The sequence below is a fragment of the Aethalodelphis obliquidens genome, unplaced genomic scaffold (genome assembly GCF_003676395.1).
Source record: "Aethalodelphis obliquidens isolate GAN/ISIS:26980383/991018 unplaced genomic scaffold, ASM367639v1 scaffold7, whole genome shotgun sequence".
Classification (NCBI taxonomy): domain Eukaryota; kingdom Metazoa; phylum Chordata; class Mammalia; order Artiodactyla; family Delphinidae; genus Aethalodelphis; species Aethalodelphis obliquidens.
Window position 1 is genome coordinate 36,877,118 of NW_020837951.1, and position 22,879 is coordinate 36,899,996.

The following is a 22,879-nucleotide window of genomic DNA, read 5'->3' on the forward strand; positions in this document are numbered from 1 at the left end:
TATCCAAAGCCTACTGCCTTTCAAGGTCTATCTCAAATACCCTTGTTTTATGTAGCTTTTCCCAATATCTCATCAAGAGTGACTTCTTCCTCCTTCAAATTTATCTCTCTTTCAAGTCCCTTCTAACAGACTTTGGTTGGAGTTATACATATGCTTATGTGACTGTGAACTAACTGAAGGAGCACTATGCTTCCTCAGAGCTGGCCTAGAACAAACATTCAACACATATTTGTTGGACTGAAGGGAATCTACTCTACAAATGTGTGCTCAGCAAGACATTCCTAAAATATCAACTGTAACTGAGTAATTAGACCCAGAAGGAAGTCCTGGCTTTGAAATAAGACAAAAAAGGATACCACTGGAAGGATTTAGAAAAACATACAAAGTCACCAGGTACTGAGTTAAGATGCCAGCCTAAACCAGATGAAGTAGCTCAGCCTCCCAGAAAGACAGGGTTAGCCTTGATAGTCAGCTAATGAGTATGTCTCAGAAGACCATGCAGTGCAGAGAAAAGTGGTCAGAGGGAAAAGTTAAACATCCACAAGCTAGTAGCTTAGATCTCAGGGGAAGGGAGCCTGGAACATAGAGGGGTTCACATGAGTCAGAATAAAATTAACCTTGGGGGAAACCAAAGACTCTGGGAAGGACTAAGAATTCACCTACTCACCCCCTGAACTGTGCTCAAATGTAGGTCACTTTTCTTCAATACCAAAGTAAAACTTATTGTTGCCACTTCTGTTCAACTCAGTTATGTCACATCTTGTCCAGTGATTCCTGTCCATCCACAAATGTCTCACGTGATCTAGATGGTCCCCACTCCACAATTCACTCACTCTCTAGAACATCAAGGACTTTATCCTGAGCTCCCTTCCACCATGACCACAGCAAAGGGAAGCTGAGGCTCCAAGAATGACTGACAGTTGGCCCCACCTGATCCCGAACCTCTTACCAGCTGGTACTGGCGGCTGTACAAGTCATGGCAGTTGTTGAAGATATACTCATATGTTGAATTCAAACAGGCTTTCACACAATCCTTTACCACCTGGCTGGCTCTTGGAGGGCTCTGCAGTTCTTGCACCTGCCAATTAATAAAAAACAATATGGGTCCAGGGGGTCTCTCCTCCTAGAACTGCCCCCACATTATTCCAGATTCCTTCATCCCTCTGTAGGTCCCTGGATCTTGCCCTGGGATGAAATTGTCAGGACAGCTGATGGGGAGAACTGCCTAGCCCAACCTCCTTGACCCATGGTCTTCTTAAAAGTAACTCAGGAACAGATACATGGAAATGTGGGCTTAAAGGTGATAAATCCTATAGCCTTTGACTATGCCCAGTGATTCTTATTCTCCATGTCCCTGTGGCCAGGTCCCCAGCCTAGCACTGCCCAGCCCAGTTCATCTCTTACCTTCATTCTGAAGAAAGTAATGCTGGTCAGCAAATCCACTGTGGACTTTAAGTCCTGAAGTCGCTCAGGGCTCCCAGCAGGGAAATTATTCTATTGCCAATCAAGCAAATGTAAGAAAGGAACAGAAGAATATGAAAGCCTTCCCTGCCAAAAGCAATGAAATCAGAAGCTTCCCTAAGTGCTACCCACTGGGATCTTCCCTAGTTGAGAGGAACAAAAAAGCTGTAAGACCACAGGTCTCCCTCTCTTTTCCACAGACACAGGCCCTTGCCAAAAGCAGGGGTTAATAATCCCCAGCCCAGAAAGCAACACATCCTACCCCCAACCCTACTTCTACTTCCCATGCAATGTGTGAGCATTTGCAGAAATGAACATACACTCACACACACACACACACACACACATTTTTCTTGGGTGAAGATTCTTACACCCAAACAGTGAGTTCTTCAAAAGTTACAATCTAACTGTATATCCTGGAATATAAGTGGAGCCATGCTACAGACCAGACTGGGATCCAAGACATGTACTTTCTGTAGAGTGGATCCCAGTTACTCCACCATTCTGGAGCCGGCAGATGGCAAAGCTCTGAGCAGAACTGCTTTTGGAGTGAGTTCCTTAGGATCTTTCCACCATGCCTCCCTTCATTCTCCTTGGCAGGAGTTTTAGGGGAAGCTGCCAAAGAAAGCTTAGGGATGATGCTGTGCCACTCTCCATTTTAAGGGTTGTTTTTTTAAACCTTCAAATGGCTACTTATATGCCAAATACAAGATATACAGTCAACTCTCCATTATTCGTGCAAATGGAGGGCACTGAAAGTGCAGATAATTAAAATCTCACTTCTTTTTGACTCTGAGATTGTTTTTATACTTACTTTTTAATGTGGATATATTGCCTGTTCTGGAAATTCACAACACTTTAAAGCAAGTAATGAAGTCATTCTAAGAAGGCCTAACTTAGAAAGAATGGAAAAACTGCCCATTTCCCCGTCCTGTCCTAGGCACCCACCCTCCTACTACATCTATTTCCTCCCTTCATTCTAGAAATGGACATGACATCTGCTACAAATTACTTGCCCAAGCCAAGATACTCTCTCTCCCCTTAGCCAGATTCTCACACCTCTCCTGGAAAATGAGGAGAATATGGAAAGATGCAATAAGGAAATATAATTATCTAATTTTTAAAGGGGTCTTTCTGGAAGAGATTATCCTTAGGAAACTCCTTGATGAATATGTCATCAGAGAGTTCGGTAGAGTGACATGAGTGGGGTTAGAAAGCCAACTATCTATAAAAAGCAGCCACACCTGCTACTATTTACACACTGCATGGTCCTTGGAGTTTGAAGAACCACAGGTGTCAGTGACGTTGGCCATATATGTGGATGTGATGACAAAGACCAATTTTCTTTGCCTTCCATCTTTATAGTCATGATTGGTCCACAGTCTCTCTAGACTGATCTTGATACTACCCTTTGTCCCACCCCACAGCCATGTTTTCACTCACCCTGTATGTAGAGAGGTCAATCCTCAGTGAGTTGTGCAGTTGGTCCAGTAGTTTTACAAATCTCTCTTTCTGAGGGTGATAAACAAATAATGAGGAACAGAAATAATCTATTTCCAAGCTCTCTAGACTGTAGCAAAAAGAGAACCATCTCTGGGTGAGAGGGAGACACTGAGCTGGGGACATACCCTGTCCCATATTTGCCCATGAGGAGAACAACAAACCATGCAAAAGAGAAATGGGATAGGTCTTTCCTGTTCCATCTCTTAGCACTTAAACTGGGGAATCTTCTCACGCTGGCAAGAGGAAAGCAAGTCTCTGGGAGGGGAAAGAGCTTTCTGTACAAATCAAGAAGAGATGACCAGTGCATCTCCATCCCTTTGGGACTCTAACTCATCTTAGTCAGATAAAAGGAAACTCTAAACACATTCTCCAACTTGTTCCTGTGTCTGTGGTGTCCTAACTTATCTTGGAATAGCTCTTAACAGTTAAACAGACACAGCCTAGCAGTGACGACGGGAGAGAGAAATAGTGATGCATCTGGAAGGTGATCAGGGAGACACAAGGGGATTTCTCTTTAAACCACATTCCATATCATTTCCCTTAGTTTATACTTTTGAAATGTTAAAATAAATAACAAATACTATTTAATAGCTTATTTTTATAGAAAAGGTATAATTAAACGTGGAATCATGTTCCTGTAAGCTGTTGGTGCAGCACTCCTAGAATTCACATACTGATAATATTATATATAGCATTAGATATTAGTTAAGTCAATACATAATGTGGAGAGACAGAATGGAACAGATATTTGACTGGCTTAATCAATGATACTAATTCATCTACAGAAAGACTATCAACAACATCAAAAAAGTGGTCAGTACCAAGAAAAAGGGCTCAGAGATCCAGTAGATTTGGGAGTATCAGTAATTTTATCCCTAAAGAGGTAATATTTGTGGTGAGTCTGATATATACCATCCAGTTTACACTGAACTTATGTCAGGTGACATTATGAACAATGATTCAACTTCACAAGTACCTTAACAACAGGAAAGGGCATATCCTGGATCAGGAAAACTGTCCAGACACTAGAAAAGGGACAGGCTCAGGTATGCAACTGGTATTCTTGCTTAGACATCAGTCTCATGTGAACTTAAGTGGTATGAATCCGTCACAGAGAGACTGAATAATATTAAGCAGGTTGCTTTGTGAACCTGCAGGACTGAGGAACATGGTGATTCAACCAAGCTGTTGGCCCAGAGAGGTTCTCCCTGAGCACAGGTAGTGCCATAGCCCACAAACCACAGTGGTGCTGTTTCACCTTTTCTCACTTATCCACGTCTGAGGAGAGTCTACTAGTATAGTCTAACTACCCATAAGGAAGTAAGTTCATTACCCAGGTGGCAACTATCTGAATTTCAGGCATATCAGCTCTGCAGTACTGACTAAAAAAATCAAACTTTGTTAACTGATAACAATCAGGTTACATGTTTTTACGTCACACTCACCCCAAAGTTGGAGGCTGCAAAACGATCAGACGCAGAGACATTGGTGGAGGCGGTTGTGTGGGCATAGTAGGCATTGATGTTGGCCAGTAAGGTGCTCATCACTGCTGGCACGCCAGGACACATGTACTTGGATGACAAACACGCAAAGTGCCTGAAAAACAGCACCTTCAGCCTCAAAGGCTCTTCAGGGTTTGCAGCAAAGGTCAAGTAATCAAAAGATCTCACTCATGTGTATGAAGCTTCCGATCACCTTGGCATACAAGGATTTTCATAATTTACTCACTCAAATATACATCAATGAACGTGTACTATGTGCCAGGCCTGGCACTAAGGGCCAGAATCCAAAGAGGTGACATTCTGGCAGAGAAAGCAGGTGTTAGAAAGTAAGTCAATAACCCAAGGCATGCTATGCAAAAATTCTGTGCACACACACAGGAAGATCACCTAAATTAGAATGGCTGGGGGCTAGAAGGGATTAGAAAAAGGCTTCCCAAAGAAGAGATGGTTGAAACAAGTCTTAAAGGATTAGTAAGAATCAATCAAATGCAGAAGCGTGCAGGCAAAGGGAAACTGTATTGCAAAAACAAATATACTTATGGAGAGTCATTCATTTGGGAAACCTCACTCATGGCTACTGTTCAGGTGTTTGATAGAGGAATACTACGAAATGCAAGAGGAGAAGTAGACAGAGAACAGATAAAAAAGGAGTTTATCCTAGATGCTATAGTAAGTTTTTAAACAAAGGCATACTGTGATCAGATTAGTCTTTCAGAAAGGTCACTTTGAAGGTAAAAATTAGAAACGAAAACTTGGAGAGAGATAAGACTAAGAGAGAAAGACCAATTGAAGAGTTACCGCAATCGCTCAGAAAAGAAGCAATGAAGCACTAAATGGAACAGAGAATGGTTAAGGGCACAGACCCTAGAGCCAGACTTTGGGTTTGAGTCTCAGCTCCAGCGCTCAGTGACCTTGGATAAATTACTTCAACTTCTTCATGCTTCAGTCTTTTTATCTATAAAATGGGAATAATAATGATATGGGGATTAAATGAGTTAACATTCATAAATTACTTAGACCAGTGCCTGGCACATAAGGAAATGGTACATAGGAGTTGTTGTTGTTGCTGTTATTATTATTATTACTGAGCTATAGCAATACTGATAGATTAAAAACATATTTAGGAGTAGAATCTAGAGGTTTTAGAGACTGATTGAATGGTGGTAGTATGAAAGAAATGTTTAGGCTGAGTCCTAAATTTCTGTTTGGATAACTGTGTAATAAATTGTTCCATTTACTAAAATAGGGAATATAGGAAGAACAGATTTGGTGGAGATAATGTTGATTTGGATTTTGGTCATGTTGAGTTTGCAGTGCCTATGAGAATAGCCAGGAAGCAAATGAAAATGGATCTGAAACTCAGGAAAAGGTCTGGTCTGGAGAAAGAGATCTGGGAGTCCTAAGCTCAGAAGTAGTGACTAGGTCATAGGCTTGAATGAGCTCATCCAGGGAGAGTGAACAGAGTAAGAATGGCAGAGGGCCCATTCTCCAACCTCAATCCTCGACATGTTTCTTCCATCTAAACTAAACTTCTTGTAATTCTTTGAATAGTCTATGCTCTGTTGCATCTTAGCATCCCTGCACATGCCCTACCAGAAATACCCTTCCTCCTTTTCTGTATTTCAAGTGCCAACCCTTCAACAGCTTTCTTCAAAGCCCTCCCCTAAAATTTAGATGCTCTCATAATACACTGTGATTACTTCTACTATAGCACTTATTATATTATATTGTAATTGTTTGTTTACTGGTCTGTCTCTCCTGCTAGACTGAGTTCCCCAAGCACAGAGACCCCATCTTATTCATCTTTGTGTTCTCAGCATGTGGCACAACGTACGACACATAGAAGGAACTAAGTAGAAGTTTGTAGAATAAATGAAGCACAGCCAGGGCACTAGCTACCCTCTGCTTACCTAGTGCTGCTTCCTGTGCAGCTTCCTAGTGCTGCTTCTAATGGCAGCCTTTCCAATACACAGACTACACCTCTTCTCATAGTAGGTGGGAATTTCTTTTATAGGAGTCTTGGTCAACTGCAGACACAGCTGCTTTCCCTACAGTTCAGTGCTTTTTCTGACTCCCAGGCCAGTTTATGAAAGCTTGTCTGTCACACACATATACCTGAGCACACATACCCTGTCTGCTCAGGCCTGTGATGTTTGGGCAAGTCTGTCCTTGTATACCCTCCCATGCCCTTTTCTCTTCCTACCTGTGAACTCCGGGGTAGACAGACTGATACCTTCCCCCTGAGTTACTGACAAACACACTCCTTTTTTTTTTTTTTTTTTTTTGTGGTACGTGGGCCTCTCACTGTTGTGGCCTCTCCCGTTGCAGAGCACAGGCTCCGGACGCGCAGGCTCAGCGGCCATGGCTCACGGGCCCAGCCACTCCGTGGCATGTGGGATCTTCCCGGACTGGGGCACGAACCCGCGTCCCCTGCATCGGCAGGCAGACTCTCAACCACTGTGCCACCAGGGAAATGCAACACACTCCTTTTATACATATACTCTCTTTGCACAGATCCACCCTACCCAGCTCAGAGAGGAAAGCAATGAATCACTGCATACTACCCCACTGAAGACCTATCCACTCTGTCAGTGTACCTCCATTGTTAGCTACTCCAAAGGTTAGCAGCCATTTCCTAGAGCCCCAGGGGAGCCTTACGTCATAGCCTGATATATGGACTCGATGCCATAGCGCATGGCAAATTCATCCACAATTTCTTGGGCAGTCTCATCAAAGTACACCTTCCATGCATCGTCTCCTCGAGCCTCAGGGATGTGGACTCCTCCACTGCCCTGAATGTCTGTGAGGTAATGGAAGAGGTTCTGTAGAAGACAGAGTAAAATATATATTGATATTAAAGAGTTAAATATATGTTGGAGAAAAAAAAAACCTGCTGGTAAAGACCAGGGGAATGTGAATAGGATTCTATAGAAATTCTGTCCTTCAAGTCATTGCTCAGTAACTCCTGTGGCCCCAGTAGGCTGTTCTCACATTAGTGAAAGAGAACTGAGGCTGGGACTGTTATATGGGCTGTCCAGGGTAGCACAGTGAGCCAAGAACAAAATAAAAATAGGCTCCAGATCTTCAACCATCTAGCAATCCTACTTATTGTCAAAGGCCCCTCCCAACACTGCTTTCTGGCATCCCATCTACCAAGAGCTGGCTCACCTCATGGAGACATGTATACTGCACATGATACGGGGCTACCTTCTCCTCCCCCTTGATCTCCACATTGATTTGTAGTCGGATAGCCCCTGAGACGGCTGATTTGTCTGTCCTCTTCTCTAGGAAGGAAAGAAGACTGGATATTGACACCAATGCAACTGCAGACAGCATAGACAGCCCCCAACCTGGCTTAACCCAAGGAAAAGGAGGCACTGACCCAAGTGTTCACCTAATAGGTGAATTAATTTCAGTGACCATATAGTCCACAAATACCCCAGAACTGGCTGGGTGGGAGAAAAGAAGTGCCCAAGGGACTAAAGGCATTAGGGCTGAGTATGAAGATAAAAAGACCTTCTGAAATCTGGAAACTGTCCAGCCAGAGTGAGTTCCAGACACCCCCACTCCTCTGTCCCCCATCTCTATGCATGGTCGGTTCTCTGCAGAGAAGCAAGGCTCTGTATAGAGGTGTGCTTTGGGGACTGAGTGGTGATTTTGGTAGATAGGAGTTTCCCCAGGTTCCCCATTCATGCTCTCCCTTTCCAGAAACTTTCTCTTGTCCTGCTTCCTCACCCAAGTTGTACCAGACGTCCATCTCGCCACTCAGTGTTCGAACCTCAATGATGGTTTGGCCAAGGAAATCATCAGACTCTCGCTTTAGCCGCTGCTTTACTCTTGACTTGATGTCATCATCCTCATCCCACACACGTACCTTAATGCGGTCAGAAGAATTGTGGCACTCACTGTGAAAGAATTAGGAAGGCTCTGTTACGAAGAGACCCAGGAGCCCGTACTCTTATTACTTCCAATTCCCTCCCAAAGCTCTATCAGCTGCACTTGAGGCCCTGCAGAGGAAGAGAAGGAGTCAAAGAACAGTGGTACTCAAGTCCCAAGTGAGTCAGGCTATCCCAGCAAATGGCTCTTCATTCCTTAGCTTGGGTAGCTTTCTACATACCATTATCCAGTCCTTATTGCCCTGGGACAAAAGCGAGGAGGGGAGGAGTAATTAGGGACAATTCTGATTTCCTATCAGCTAGCTGTACCAACAAAACCAACAGAAAACAGCCAGACAGATGCCACAGAGCCCTAGGAAGCAGCTGCTAGTTGCCTCCCCAGAATCCTATATGAAGTCCATAAAGGTGTTAAATGTTCATGGTAAGTCCATCTGGTCATATATGCTTTAGCTTTCTACCTAACACCCCCATCTATCTAAGAATGTGCTTGGTGAATTTCTATCATTCTTTAATATCCACTTGAATGATCATTTCCTCCATGGTGTTTGCTTTGGAGGAGGTAGTTTGCCCAGGTTCCTCCCTCACTCTCTTCTTCCCCAGCAGTTGCTTTCTGGATCCCTGTTGCCTTATCCAAAAGTTGTACTTGGCAGAATCTCCTGCTCCTTACCCTATGTTCTCAAAATATCTTTGCACATTCCATTAAAATATTATAGTATAGCTACTGGTCTTCTGAAAAATAATAGACAAATCATCAATCAGCCTCTTGAAGCCAGGGATGTCTTATACATTTTTCGATACACAACATCATGTATAGTGTCTTATACAGAATACAAATTGCTTGCTAAATGATAAAAGTGGGCAAAATTGACTATGGAGCCAATTCATTTAGAATTAATCATAGGTAATATTCAAGCAGGAACCATTCAGCTTCTTGAAAAACAAGTGCTCCCCCCAGTAACTATTGTCTCTGGATTAGAGACTGATTTTATAGGCCCCAATCCCTTTCCCCAATCCCCTTCCAAGGAGCCAACAGAAAAAAGTCTCTACATAAGCTGCCTGCTTGGCTGATTCAAATTCCTGGTCCTGGGCTTCCCTGGTGGCGCAGTGGTTGAGAGTCCGCCTGCCGATGCAGGGGACACGGGTTCGTGCCCTGGTCTGGGAAGATCCCACATGCCGCTGAGCGGCTAGGCCAGTGAGCCATGGCCGCTAAGCCTGCGCGTCCGGAGCCTGTGCTCCGCAACAGGAGAGGCCACAACAGTGAGAGGCCCGCGTACCGCAAAAAAAAAAAAAAAAAAAAAAAAACCCCACAAAGTCCTGGTCCTAGGCATTAGGGGGTGTGACAAAGCATCTGGATTCACCAGACATTAGTCCAAGTCCTCGGCTAGAGCTTGCCATTTTTCAACAACCATCCCTCATTGTCATACGAAATAGTCTATAAAAAAGTGAGATAATGAATAAAGTAGTAGGGAGTGGAAGCTGAGGCAGAAAGAAAAGCAGGGCCCTTAAGGAAAATGGAAAATTCTCCAAATCCCAGGTTCCCATCTTCAAGCCAGAATTATCCAGTTGTAGGACAAAGATGTTCCCTCCCCACTTCCTAGAAGAGCCTAACCCTTCCTAGGCAGGATGGCAGGGCTGGAAGATACACAGTTGGGTGGGCAGTCCCTGGTTCTGTCACTCAGCAGTAGTACAATAAAATCTTTCTAGCACTAAAAAAAGCAGTATGTGACGCCCAAAGCCCCCTTTAATAGCCCTAGTTAAGACAGGGCTTGGGTACAGTAACCCTGATACAATAGCCTATGAGAAGAAACCCAGAGAAAGAACAGCTGCTACCCAATTGAAGCATGTGAGAAATGGGTTTTCTCCACTGCCTCTGACCCATCTCTCTTAGAGCCCAAGCCCAGAACAATGAGATTTAATGCTGCTCCCAAAACATACACAGTCCCAGGTAAGACAAAGCCCACTATGACTTACAAATGGAACTTCTCCTCCCAGACAGGATTCAGGTTCCCAAAAATGGTCTTGGTACGCTTCTTGGTTTTGCCCACTTGCACAGTCACATAAGGGTCACTGGATCCTGTCTTGTCCTTGGCTTGTAGGCCCTGGGCACACACCACTGCAACCCAAATGCACATAGAAGGAGGCTTCAGAGTACACTCCAGAAGTCATAAGCCCTCCAAAGTACGACTCATATTTCCCATCTTAGAGCAGCCTCTATCTGCTCCTTGCACAGGAGCAGATTTTCTCACTCCTCCACATCTATCCTTAGCCCTAAGCCATGAGCCTTTCCCTCAAAGCCTAGCCCAAGAATCCTACCTCCCCACTAGAGCCCTAACTGACCACTTACCCCAACAGGTCCTTATCTGTTCTGATACATGCTTGCTTCAGCCATATCCACCCAGTTAGTAAATCACTGGTTAACTATTCACTAATCTCCTGCCTGTCCCCTTACCCCCACCCTCCCCGCTCTTATAATATCAAACTGTTAACCAAGTCTATAACATCAGACTGTTACCAAATCCTGGTATTATCATTCGTATTGTTTGCAGGTGCCAGTCTTGCCTCTCCCAGCACCCCCTGGCATCAGAGTCTAGGAGAGGAGCGGTGATGAATAATGAAGCCCTCCCTCTTCCTTCATTCTGTGCTCCTTCTCCCCAGCCCCTACTCCCTCACACTCAGGATGCTTCTTCCCCAGGCTCCTCCCCATAGCCAAGGCCCTCCTGTCCTCTCAAACTCTGGCCTGCTCACCAGTTATGGTAATCTTGGCCGACCATTTGGAGGTGCCATCCAGCACACTCTGCTTCACTGTTTTCATCTGTTGCACATGGGCAACTTTGCTCACATTGAAGACATCCCGGATAACTTCAAAGATCTCCGGCTTATTCCGCTCTCGGATCTTCATGCGGTCCTTCATGGCCATGATAATGTTCTGTGTCCGGTCCTCCGCTCCATGTTTAGAGCTCTTTTCTGCAGCCCCTGAAGAATGGCCAGAGACAGAAAGTAGGGTAACCAACAGGCCACCTACCAGACCAAGGATCAGGCTGAAGAATGGGGCCTGGGAGAGGTCACTGAGCCGTGGGAAAAGCTTAGGAAGACACTGGTATGTCTCTGGGAAAAGTTGATCTCTGTGGGGCCCGCTAGAGTTTAATGCCTAGCTAGTGGAGTTTAAAATGCAACTCAAAGAGTAGCAAAAAGTTGATCATTGTTATGGGGGTGTATTATTCTATTCTCTCTATTTAGATATATGTTGAGTTTTTCATCAAAAAAGAAAAACAAAATATGTAGCTCAGTCTGCACTTGGCTTTGTCTTTCTTCCATCTGCATGCTTGTTGAGAGATACCCTCCAAGTCTAAGGCCAAAATATCAAAATGGGTATCCCAGTTATCAAGGAGGGGTTGTGTATGGGCACAACAACTCCACCAATCTCATCCGAATGCCAAGCCACGATACAGATCTCAGAATTCGTCACAGCACATAGCTGGGTTCTGCCCCATAGCTCCAGTGTCTTTAATCTCAGAAAATAGTGTGGTATGGTGAGAAAAGTATGGCCTTTGGTATCAGACAGACTTGAGTTCAAATCCTGACTCCACTACTCCCTGCTGGGTAAGTAGGCTTCTTCTAAGAGAAGAAAATGTCACTTATCTCTCAGGATTTGTAATAAGCATTATATTAGATAGCATATATAAAGCATCTAGCCCAGTGCCTGCCATCTAGCACTGGGCTAGATGCTTTATTTATCGAGTAATAAACAGTCCCTATTATTGTTACCATCATTATTATCCTGGCAAGGCCAAGGGTCTTTTTCACCAGCCATGACCCCAGCCAGCTCATCTCAAAGGTCAGTAAGCTTCCTCTGCTGTCCTAAGGATTATGGCAGAACAAAGACTCCTCCAGTGTATTTCACCAACCAGGCTTCTCAGGGCAGAGGACCCATTCTTCCTTTATTGATCCTGCAGACTGGCTCTTAACCTCTCTCCAGTCTCCAAAGTCTTAGGCCTTAACTACAAAACTTGGAGCAAAGGACAAAAGTCAACATCTGCATCCTAACCCTGGGAGAATGGAAAGCAAGTTTTCTGTCCAGTGAAGCCTACAGAAGGGCATTTAATTCCACTCTGTGCTTCACAGAAGCCTTAGTCAGAAGATATTTTCTGATAAATGAAAAATGACCTGGGCTGCATCCTACTCTTGCCATTTAGCATATCCCATGCAATGCTATTTACCTGGACTGGGACCTCTGAAAGGCTCTTAAAGGGAAGATGGACACCCTGGCTACAGAGCACCATTTCAGAGGCTTCCAGCAAGCAGCCTATGCAGCCAGTTGCTAGTTCTTGCAATTAAAGCAGGGGTCTGCTGGCACCTGTGCTTGTCGCCCCTCATGATGGATTTGGGCAAAGTCATCACCAGCACCCAACTTCTGCTATGTTCTGCCTGTCTCTTCATGTCTACTATAGCCATGCCACTGGCACCAATCTAGCGTTCTTCAAAGAAAGACATTTTAAGTCAACAATTCCTTGAGGCTTCTTCCTGGGCCCCTTTTATGTCACATATCTTTCCTTGGGACAATGAACTGCTTGTGAGTCTAAAGGCAACCTTCCTTTCTCCTACCACAATCCTTGAAGTTTTCATTGCTATGGCTTGGCTCTGAGTAACACCTGAAGACCTGGAGGGGCAAGAAAATACTTTTCCACATCCCACATCCCCTACCCCTGCTCTTCCTGGGGTCTAGCTACAGCAGTGCAAGCCCAGCAGGAGTGGAGCAAGGAGATAAGAACTTAGAGTGCTACCACCTCCTGTGACAGAGAATTGTTGCTTTTCCTGCTCCTGTTTTCCCCATTCTATGATGGCAGCACAAGTCACATATTTAGCAAGGGCCATGGGAGTCTGGCACATTCTCCATCTGGATCTCTGCCTAATCCATTTGAAACTTCTGTTCTTGGCACTGTTGTCTAAATGCTCCAACTATAATCAAGGAATAAATTTCAGCTTCCCTGAGTCCTAGGGTCTAGACCTCAGGAGGTTCCTCTATGAGGCCTAGAACCTCACAGAACTCTCTCTTCTCATTAGTTTTAAACATGCTCTAGTCACTTGGGCTGATTAAACATGCTCTAGTCATTTGGGCAATATGGCCACCATAGTGTGTACAATACTCAAGCATAGCCTCTGGGATCATCTGAAACCTAGAAGGGATTTTTATCTCCATCAGAGGACCACAGAAAGCTCAACGGATTTTTCCTAAAGGTGCTTAAGAGAGTGCTACAAGACCTGTTATTTGGAATGGCAATGTCTCTTGACTTAGGACCCTACTTTCTCTAAAAAGGAAAGAACTTCAGAATCAGGTAGAATAGAGGGATGATGTCCCGGCCACCCTAGCTCTTTGTTGCCAGACTCTTTTGGAGAGTCCCTGCTGCCCATGTTTGCCACCCATCACCCCACAGGGAGACTCACGCTGCAGGCAGTCGGCATTGAGCAGGTCCTGGCACTTCTCGTGACACTTGACTCCACACTCGCTGCAGCGCATGCCCTGCCGGGCAATGCCCCAGAGCAGGCCTTCACACTCATAGCAGTAGGTTGGGGTAGTGGCCGTCCAGACCTCAAAGTTGTGGGGTGTGGTGCACGAGATGGGATAGATTAAGGCCTGCAGGGTTTTCTTATACACATGGGATTTCTGAAAGACACATATCCCATCACCCACCAGCAACTTCAGTTCTCTGCTGGGAGATACCAGAACTAAGACCCTTGCAGGGCTCTCAAGACCCCGGTTTCTCCTCCGGCAATTGAGGAGATGCTTTAGCTTGGCCCAGCCCACAGCCCAGCCTGGCAGAAAGAAGCCCTCCACATCATGTGCTCCTGGTCATCCAAGATAGGTCTGACCTGAATGCTGGGCCTGAGCCTTGTCCCAGTATTCAGGCTTTTTTAGAGGAACAAAGGGAACTAGGCTTACCATAAAACCCTGACATTGGTGGTCACATACTCCAACGTGAGATTAAGGTTTACTCCTGGTCTGGACCCTTGCCTCGGGGAGCAGTGTAGAAAACTTGATGCTATCTGTTTCATTAACAGAGTGTGCCCAACACTTTTGAATTCCCGGTAAGTTTGGCTACAGAGATGTTCACTGGACCATAGGCCAGTGGACTCTTGAAAGCCCATGGGTCACTTACCAGCTCTTCATCCTTGAGAGAGGTGCGTGTAGCCATTGCAGAAGTAATTCCTGCCTTCCGGGACTGGACCAATGACTGTGAGAGAAGACTTGCTGTCAGCCCTGGCTACTACCAAGGGCTAGGCAAAGCCCTGGGGAGGGAGTTTCAGTGACCAAAGCTATTTGATAATAACTCACTATGTTCTCTCTATTTTTACTGTCATTCACAGGGGATTGCCATGGATAATAGGTAATAAGAACCTGAGGTTAATATCCAAATCCAAGGCCCTAAGGGACTGTTCTAACAATGACAGAACAGCACTTCTCTCAGGGTACCTATCATCCGAAGAGTTTTTAGGTATCTGACCCCACAGAAACTCCTTGTTTAAAGGAAGGCAAAGGAAAATGAAAAGATTAGAATTACAGTCCGAAAACAGGTCATGAAGAATAGGATAGACACACAACTCTGACAGAGTCACAGTCAAGAACCATCACTGGGAACTATGATTCTATACTATATCCTCTATTCTCTGGTATCACCCCCTGCCCACACAACCCCAGGAAGCTGTGGAGGCCAAAAGCCCAAATGAGCAGGGCACTTGAGAGTGAAAGGGGCAATGTAGCCTCACTGAAATCAAGCAGGGTAGGGGGTTAAATGTGACAGCTATGATGTCCTGCTAGCCAGGCTCTTATATGGAGAGGCCCATGAATCTGCCAAGCCCAAGCTTCAGGGACAGCCCCTGGAGAGGCACATAGTTTCCCTAAAGCAGGGGACACAGGCAGACAGAAGTCACTGTATCAGCCTAAGCGGGCAGAACAGTTGGGATGTGCCCAGGTGCTTGGGATATGGACTCTTATAAAGCATAGAAAGGGGCTCTGGAGACACTTACCATAGCCTGTGCAGAGGAGAGCAGAGAAAGGAACAACATGATGTTAAAGCCCCACAAGGGCATGAAAGCTTTCAGAGACAACTGAGAGGTTTCTTCCCTATAGTCCAAAGTAGGAAACATGTCCCAACCCCCTCTGCCTCTATCAACTAAAAACTGTCTTCAACCCAGACAGCTGACCAGGGCCCAAGGCCTAGAAGGCGAGTTATGCCATAGTGCGAAATATGGGCAAGGTTAAAAGACAGAGGAGGGGAAACAAGAAGTGAATGAGATACTGCTATCCAATCAGTTAAACAAAAAACAGCTGGTGAGCAAGGAGGGAGAAGACGAGAAAAAGTAGGAAGAAAAGAAAGGAAGAAGAGAAAAAAGAGGAGATGAAAGACAATGAAAGACGTAATAAAGAAGAGATGACATCTGAATTTATCTTCATCCAACCAGCTTGATGAAGAGTTGGTGGGAAAAGAGGTGCATTAGAAAAGAAGAAAGAGGGAAAGATATACAAATAGCAGGGGGAAGAAAAAGGAAAGAAAGAAATGATGAAGAGAAAATGGCAGAGGAAACTTCTACTCAGTCAATTAAGTAGGGAGAAACTGGTGGAGAAAAAAGAGCACAGTATGGAGGAAAAATCAAAAAAGGAGTGGATAGAAAAAACAAAATAGACTGAATAGGGAGAAAAAAAGAAGAAAATAGGAGTAGAAAATGGTAATAAGAAAAAGGGTTCAAGTCTTACTGAACATCTGGCTCTGGGACTCTGAGATGATCTGGGTACCACTCTACCCCCCACTACTCACTAAACTACAGAAAATTCCTTGAGCTGATTCTGCCTTAGGAGGTATGAGCCCAGATAGGAGCTTCTGGTCATGCTGGAGGTCTGAGATCAGCTTTAACTCCTAAGCCTGTTTCAATTCAATTCCACAAATTGTTATCACTACCTCCCAGTGCTAGACACAAGGGTACAGAGATAGTCTAGAAAACCTATGCCTTGGGAGACTTCACTTGACCTCCAAGAAGGAGTCACATTTGTCATGCCCATCACACACGAATCTCAATTATCTAGTTCAGGACCAGAGGAAGTTTCCATTACAGGTCATCAGAGAAGGCTATAGAGATACCTAGAGGAGATGGATAACTAGAAGATGACCCTGGAGCCCAGCTTTGAGGGTCCAAGCTATAAATGTTCTAGTAGGAGCTTCAGCTAATGAAGAACCTGGGGCTCTGACAAGGGAGTGAAATGTAAGGTCCTACTGAAGCCATCACTAAGTCTCAGTAAAGCTTTAAATGATTGATCGTCAGACTAACACTTGTCACTAAAGGCCCCACTTCCAGTCCTGAAAGCTGGCCAAGTCCCAGTGGGGGATATCCCAAGGCTACAGCCTAAGCCTTCACAAGAGTCCTTACTCACCAGATCGCTGACAAGCGGCAGTGGCTTCTTTCTGCGTAGATCTGGCATGCTGTCAATGCCATAGAGTCCTCCAGCTGGCCTGAGGAGAGAAGAAAACATATCAGTACCTTTAGTCTCACCTTGAGTTACTGGCAGGTTCAATGTTCCATCCTCCTTGCTCATCTTCTCCTCAGAGGAAGATGAACTGACCTCCACCGTGTGCCTTTAAGAGGGGTAAGGAGGACAGAAAGTGAGTGAAATAAAGCCATGGGATGACAAACAATGGAATCTGCTCTCAGTGTCTCCTTCTGAGGTTTTAGCCAAGGATTGAGAGCTCTTTTATCCCACTGTGCCAGTCCAAGGCTCCTTTGTTTATGTGAAGGCCCTTGTGCTCCATAAAGCAAGGTGGGAATTGGTGGTTAAGAGAGCTCCTCCTTACACTCAGGCCAGACTAAAGGTAAGTCTTTCCTGATCTGCGCTAGAACAGAGCCCACAGGAATAGCTCTACAGAAGAGCTGCTGCCTAGGTGAGCAAGACTGGCAAACAATAACATGTAGAAGGAGACCTTCTCCAACCTGAGTAAAAGAGTCACCAGTTCTGTCTATCCAAGCCTCCTGAAGAAAAAGGGTCTCCACGGAAAGAGGAGCCTGCATAATCAAATGGAGGCAGGGGAAGCAGATGAGAGACTTCCAAAAGATCATTTGGGGGAAAAAAGACCATTTAAGCAGGAAACAGCAAAGTGACTCAGAGTCAGGCCTAGCCCTATGGTCACATCAACAGGGACCAGGAAAAAATTACAGCTGGAGAAACTTGAGATCTCTAAAACTTTTATACCTTTTCTATACTTACTAATTTTGTTGCTGTTTGTCTGTTCCTCCATAACAATATGCAATAAAAATATAGAGAATTTCCCCAAAAGAACACCCTTCTCACCTTGAGATAACCTGGATTTCATCCCCAACTCTTCTACTAGTTCACTACATGTCCTCTGCCAAACTTCCTTCCTCTCTTTGGGTCCTGGTGTCACTTCCATAAAATGAGGGGGATGAACTATAAAACCTCTCTGACCTTTTGGAAGCTATTCTGAGCTTCAATTAAAATAACTCATGTACTTGGTTTTAATGAAAGCAACGAGGTGGGGAAAGCAGGGTGGCTGGGTTGTACACCACAGCTGGTCTGAAAAGAGAAATGTCACAGAAGAGTAAGTGTGTACTGCCAGCTATATAGGCCAAAAATGGAGCCACAAATTGGGTCAAGGCCAGGAATTGGAACAGGCAACCCGATATGCTGATTTCTAATAATCCAGCTTCCTGAATACAGGCAGTGAACTTTGTTCTCAATGAGACTACCACACCAACGGTAGATCGAAAGTTGTGACAACTTCCAAGGACTAAGCTGAAGGAAGGGAAAGAAGGCAACAGGGAGGCATTTAGAAAATCACTGCCTGGCTCCATTTAAAAATAGCCTGGATATGTTCCACTGGCATGTATGGATTTGAAAATCATTTGAAGAAAAAAGCTAAAGCCCTGAAGAAGGGCTGTTGAAGAAGCAACGGGCGCCACAAGTTTTTGGCTAATTCTGAAAACTATAAAATGCAGTCCTTAAGCCGAGAAGTTTTTTTTTGCAACAAAAGTGAGCTTTTGACAAAAGAAGGGTGGTTCTTTCACATGTTTAGCTCTTGCTATAAAAAAGACAAATCACAAGGAAAAGGAGCATTTAAAAATACAGTAGAGAACTTTATGATCTAATCTTTTCTCTTCCCTGGTGACAAGGAAGAGGAGGCAGCCACTGAGCATTTCTACGTCCGAAGGCCTGTGTGGGACAAGGAGGGAAGGAAGGTTCTCAAGCTCCTGAGGAGTGTATGTGGCGGTGTGGGTGGCGCAGGCGCTTGAACGCTCTTCTCTCCCAAGCACAGTCAGTGAGTTATAGGCAGCAGTCGAGCAGTTTGAAATGCCTCTCTGGTGCAATCACATGGGTCTGAAACTCCCAGACAGACAGAACACACAGAGCTCCTACGGGACGCTACTTACGTCTTCACTACAGTGGAATGGAATAAGTAGATGACTCACAACAGCTGAAGATAGATGGAGCCCAGGGAGTAATCTAATCAGCAACACTATCAACAGTGGAATAGAAGGAAACTGTCTCTAAACGCAGATGTGTTTCTAGTTTCCTCATTCCCATACATAAAGGGTATATCACCACTATGATGCAATATATCAGAAATTCCAGAGGTAAGGATAGGGGAGCCCCAAAGTTCCCTCCCCTGCAAAGCTCTCTCTTCTGTCTCTGAGGAATCAGTCTGCAGACTTCTGTCTTCTGCCCCAGAGAACCAAGCAATCTCTACAGTGGAATCTCTTCCTTCCCCAGAATCCAGCTGATGAAGCTGTTTCTCCTGCTTCCCAGGGGAAAAACTAGAAGCAGCATAACAGACTGCATAAGATCCACAGAAACCTTGTGGTACAACACTTACCCTTCTGGGAGCCACTGGGGCAAAGAGGTATCACCATCATCTGCAATCTTTAAAGAGAGAGAGAGGAAAAAAAGTTAGATCCTGGGAGAGATGGGAGATTGCCATATTTCTTTGGTCAAGCAGTGAGCAATAAAGTAGGAAGCTCAGAGCAGTGTAGGTCACATACACCACGTGGTGACATAACCAGCCTGATGTGTAAGCCAATTCCATGATCAGCCAGGGCAACAAGCAGGCTGCTGAAATGAGTGGTACTTCACCTCCCTTCTCCCCAGTGAATAGGGAGGATATAAGGCCAAGCTCACAGAGATCCCAGGACTAAGGTCCACTGGGAATGTGAGAGCTGCCAGAACTTTCAGCCCCTCACACAACCCACTGGTATATATAATAGTAAGCCAAAGCCGGGAGAAGGGTCCATGCAGGCTTCCACGCCTCACTAAAGCAAAAGGACAATTTCACATGGAGGCCAGTCTTCTTCCAGCTATATTCCTAAGTTCTGTTGGCTGCCCCAGCGTCAGACCTGGTCTTTCTGGATTCCTATCTCATCTTGTGATTTGACCTGGCCTAGGTTCCTTGAAGCTCTAACTCACTGACACTGAGTACAGTCTACATTTGATAAGCTCTATTTAACAAGAGAACCCAGGACAGATTAGATACTCAGATTATCACTCTGTTGAATTCTCTTCTCTACAAGAAGTTGAAAATTGAGGCACCAAATAACTCAAGGAAGGAACAGTTAGAAAACACGTTTTAAAGGTTTCTGTAAAGAGACCCAAAGCAAATCCTTCAAGCAGTGTACAGAGAGAGTTCCAAAGCTGCCAGGGCTCTCCAGAGAACCAATGGTCCATGCTGTTTAGGCTCAACAGACCTAGAGCTAGTGGGTCTGGGGCTTCCCATCCCTCCTTGTACCCCTCCACTCCCAACAACTTCCCTGCCTCCTGAGACCTGGGTCCAGCTAACTATCCTGAGCAAATGAGCTCCAGAACAAGGGAGGCAGAAGTAAGCTGTTAAGGTCTGGACAGGGGCGAAGTTTTGGGAGGGCTAAAGATGGGAGAAGTTACAGACAAAATGAGGCGAGAGTACAAAAAGGAGAGGTAGGAAAGGTTAATGAGTGATGTAAAAGTGGGTAAGAATGACGCTGGATCAGCATCAGGCTTCAGATGAACTTCGGATTTAAGACCCTTTTCAGTAAGACCCTTCTCAGGTCGCCTGTACTCTAATCAAGCCTATCTGTCTACTGCCTATAGCCCTTCATGACCACATTTCGCTGCTTCTGCCTGCTGCCCTGGTTCTGAGTGGGATGATGTGGTAGAGGGAGGGCCAGGCCCAAAAGGCAGCCAGAAGTGGTTGAATCAAGTCTCCTAAGCTTCTTGTGAGGGGTAGCCCATCCCTAAATCCCCAGATCCTACCAACCAGAACTTATCCTCCCTTTGGAAACAGTCACCGCACTGAGCAGATCTTTATTTCCTACCTAGAATTAGATGTTTGCCAGAAACCACTGGGCTTAAGGAAACAAAGTCACAAAAAGCCTTTGGAAACCAGAGTTCACAGGCTCAGATCATACACATTTCCTGTGCTTAGAGGGGACAATGGGTCTGCAGAAGCCTGCAGACACAGCATAGAGCATGCACACGCAGGGCACAGAAGGAGGGCCGGGGGAATGAGAGGAGGTCTAGACAAAGTGCCTATAGGAGGTACATTCATAGACACCACTTGCACCTGAGGAAGCATAGGTGAGCACAGATCCTGCACACAGAGCTACAGAACATGTGCACACACCCACCTGGGGGAGGATTCAGTATTCACTAGGGCCCGAATCACTGGCAAAAGAAACCCTTACTGTCTTCAGGAACCAGTGCTTGGAGGCACAGAGCGTTAGTATACCATGCATTCACATGGCATGGGGAAACCACATCACAGGTCTACAGAAGCTTGTGCTCACAGAGAGGCTAGGAAGCCTGCTCAGAAGCACACATTTCGGCCCTAGGCAAGAGGTACAAAAAGCCTACAGAAGCTCCTGCTCTCAAATACAAAATGTGAATGCATGCTGGGCTCAGCAAGGGTTTACAGCATATGCCAATCTGCAGCAATAAGTAGAAAACGGACACACACTGTGCAAAGTAGGAAAAGAGGAAGGCAATCAGTATCTGGGGGAGTCAAACTGAGCACAGGTATAAGCACACACATGCTACATTGAATGTGCACCATGCTGGCACATACATTCTCACACTGCTCCAGGGATGTCTGCAGGAGCACACACAAGCATGGAGCATGCACACAAACTGCTTTCAGGAAAAACAGACTAGCTGCATGAGCCAAAGCTCACGAGGCACAGATCATAAGCACACGTGTGTACACACACACACACACACACACACACACACACACACACACACACACACACACACACTGTGCTCAGGAGGGAGAGGAGAGAATTGACAACAAAAAGGGCCCTAAAGGGCCAGAGCACAACCTGAAGGGCTCCTCGCTTTCCTTCTGCAAGGAGAGAAAGAGCAGAAAAAAGGGCAGAGAGGTTAGTAGATTCAGTTGTAAGTCAGCTAAACCTCATGGGACATGGAGAAGAGGGAGATGTCCTCTGAACAACTGGGTAGTTCACAGAGTCCAGCTCCCAGAATCCTTACCTCCTGTATTTGCTGGCCCCTGCTTTTCAGTTGAGAATCCAGATTTGGCTACAAAAACCAAAGGACAAAGTCTACCTGAGAATTTCAGTCACCCTTTCCTCCCTTTCCAAAGTGGTCTGCGTGCAGGGTCAGGGCCACAAGACCAGCTTTGTTTGTTACCAAGGGTCACTCCAACAGGCTATCTGAACTGACTGAACACAGAGTGGGTTCCTTCCTCAGAAGCTCCATGAGTTCACTCTGAATCTGGGATAAGTCCGCAAACCCCAAAGGCCTGGTAGCTGAGCTCTTTCCATTTTGTAATACAGTCTTGGCCACGTGTTTGCCCAACAAGCCCTGGCTTTCCCAGAGCCTAAGTTAAGTTAGGCCAAGTTAAGGCCTGGAATTAAGGCCAGGACCAGGATGCTCAATGGCCATAGATTTGGAGGCACCAACAGGCCACTGCCCTTTCACAAGTCACCATGATCTGGACAATAAAACCATGACTGCAGTCCCAGGCTTGACTATCTACCAAATCCAGAACAATACACCAAAGGAAACTGACACTTCCAGAAGGACCCAAGCAAGCCACAGGAGAGGAAGAATAAAGACCAGAGATTACTCCTTTGCTATTCGTCAGAGACTACACTGCCTTCTAGGCCACACGTGCTTTACGAAGGCTTCCTTCTCTAAGGAAAGTCCACTTACCTGGGCCCATCAGCTCCCCTTTTCTTTTTTCCTCATCCTTTTTAAAGACCCACTGATATTACATAACAAGTAGAAGGGAGAATCATGGAAACTAACTCATAAGTTCCTGATTTTTCAAGCTACTTCTGATGACCTAATGGGTCACCTGACTTGACAGAAGAATGAATTCAGGAACAGGAATCCTCCAAAACAGTGCAGCTTCAGAAAAGTGGGTGAGATAAAAAAGACACTTCCTGGAAAGCAGACATGTCTCTTCTACATCTATTCCCTACTTCCTTAGAGCACTCTATTCCCTTTGAAAAAGAAAACTAGGCAAGGAA

At 45.3% G+C, this 22,879-nt stretch overlaps 1 protein-coding gene across 5 annotated transcripts in view; it reads right to left on the bottom strand.

The window, feature by feature from the left end:
• UNC13B (unc-13 homolog B) overlaps positions 1-22,879 on the bottom strand; it is a 226,154-nt gene that overhangs the window by 18,244 nt on the left and 185,031 nt on the right. For 3 of the 5 annotated variants that reach the window (XM_027105593.1, XM_027105589.1, XM_027105590.1), the window contains 14 exons: positions 21,876-21,923; positions 19,237-19,283; positions 16,785-16,863; positions 14,518-14,592; positions 13,805-14,024; positions 11,108-11,335; positions 10,334-10,475; positions 8,202-8,371; positions 7,635-7,750; positions 7,125-7,288; positions 4,410-4,560; positions 2,905-2,973; positions 1,405-1,494; positions 950-1,078 (listed from right to left, as the gene is read on the bottom strand). In XM_027105593.1, coding sequence (XP_026961394.1) covers positions 950-1,078; positions 1,405-1,494; positions 2,905-2,973; positions 4,410-4,560; positions 7,125-7,288; positions 7,635-7,750; positions 8,202-8,371; positions 10,334-10,475; positions 11,108-11,335; positions 13,805-14,024; positions 14,518-14,592; positions 16,785-16,863; positions 19,237-19,283; positions 21,876-21,923 — 1,728 coding nt within the window. The remainder of the gene's footprint in view (positions 1-949; positions 1,079-1,404; positions 1,495-2,904; positions 2,974-4,409; positions 4,561-7,124; positions 7,289-7,634; positions 7,751-8,201; positions 8,372-10,333; positions 10,476-11,107; positions 11,336-13,804; positions 14,025-14,517; positions 14,593-16,784; positions 16,864-19,236; positions 19,284-21,875; positions 21,924-22,879) is intronic. The other 2 variants (XM_027105592.1, XM_027105591.1) reach the window with 1 other exon arrangement.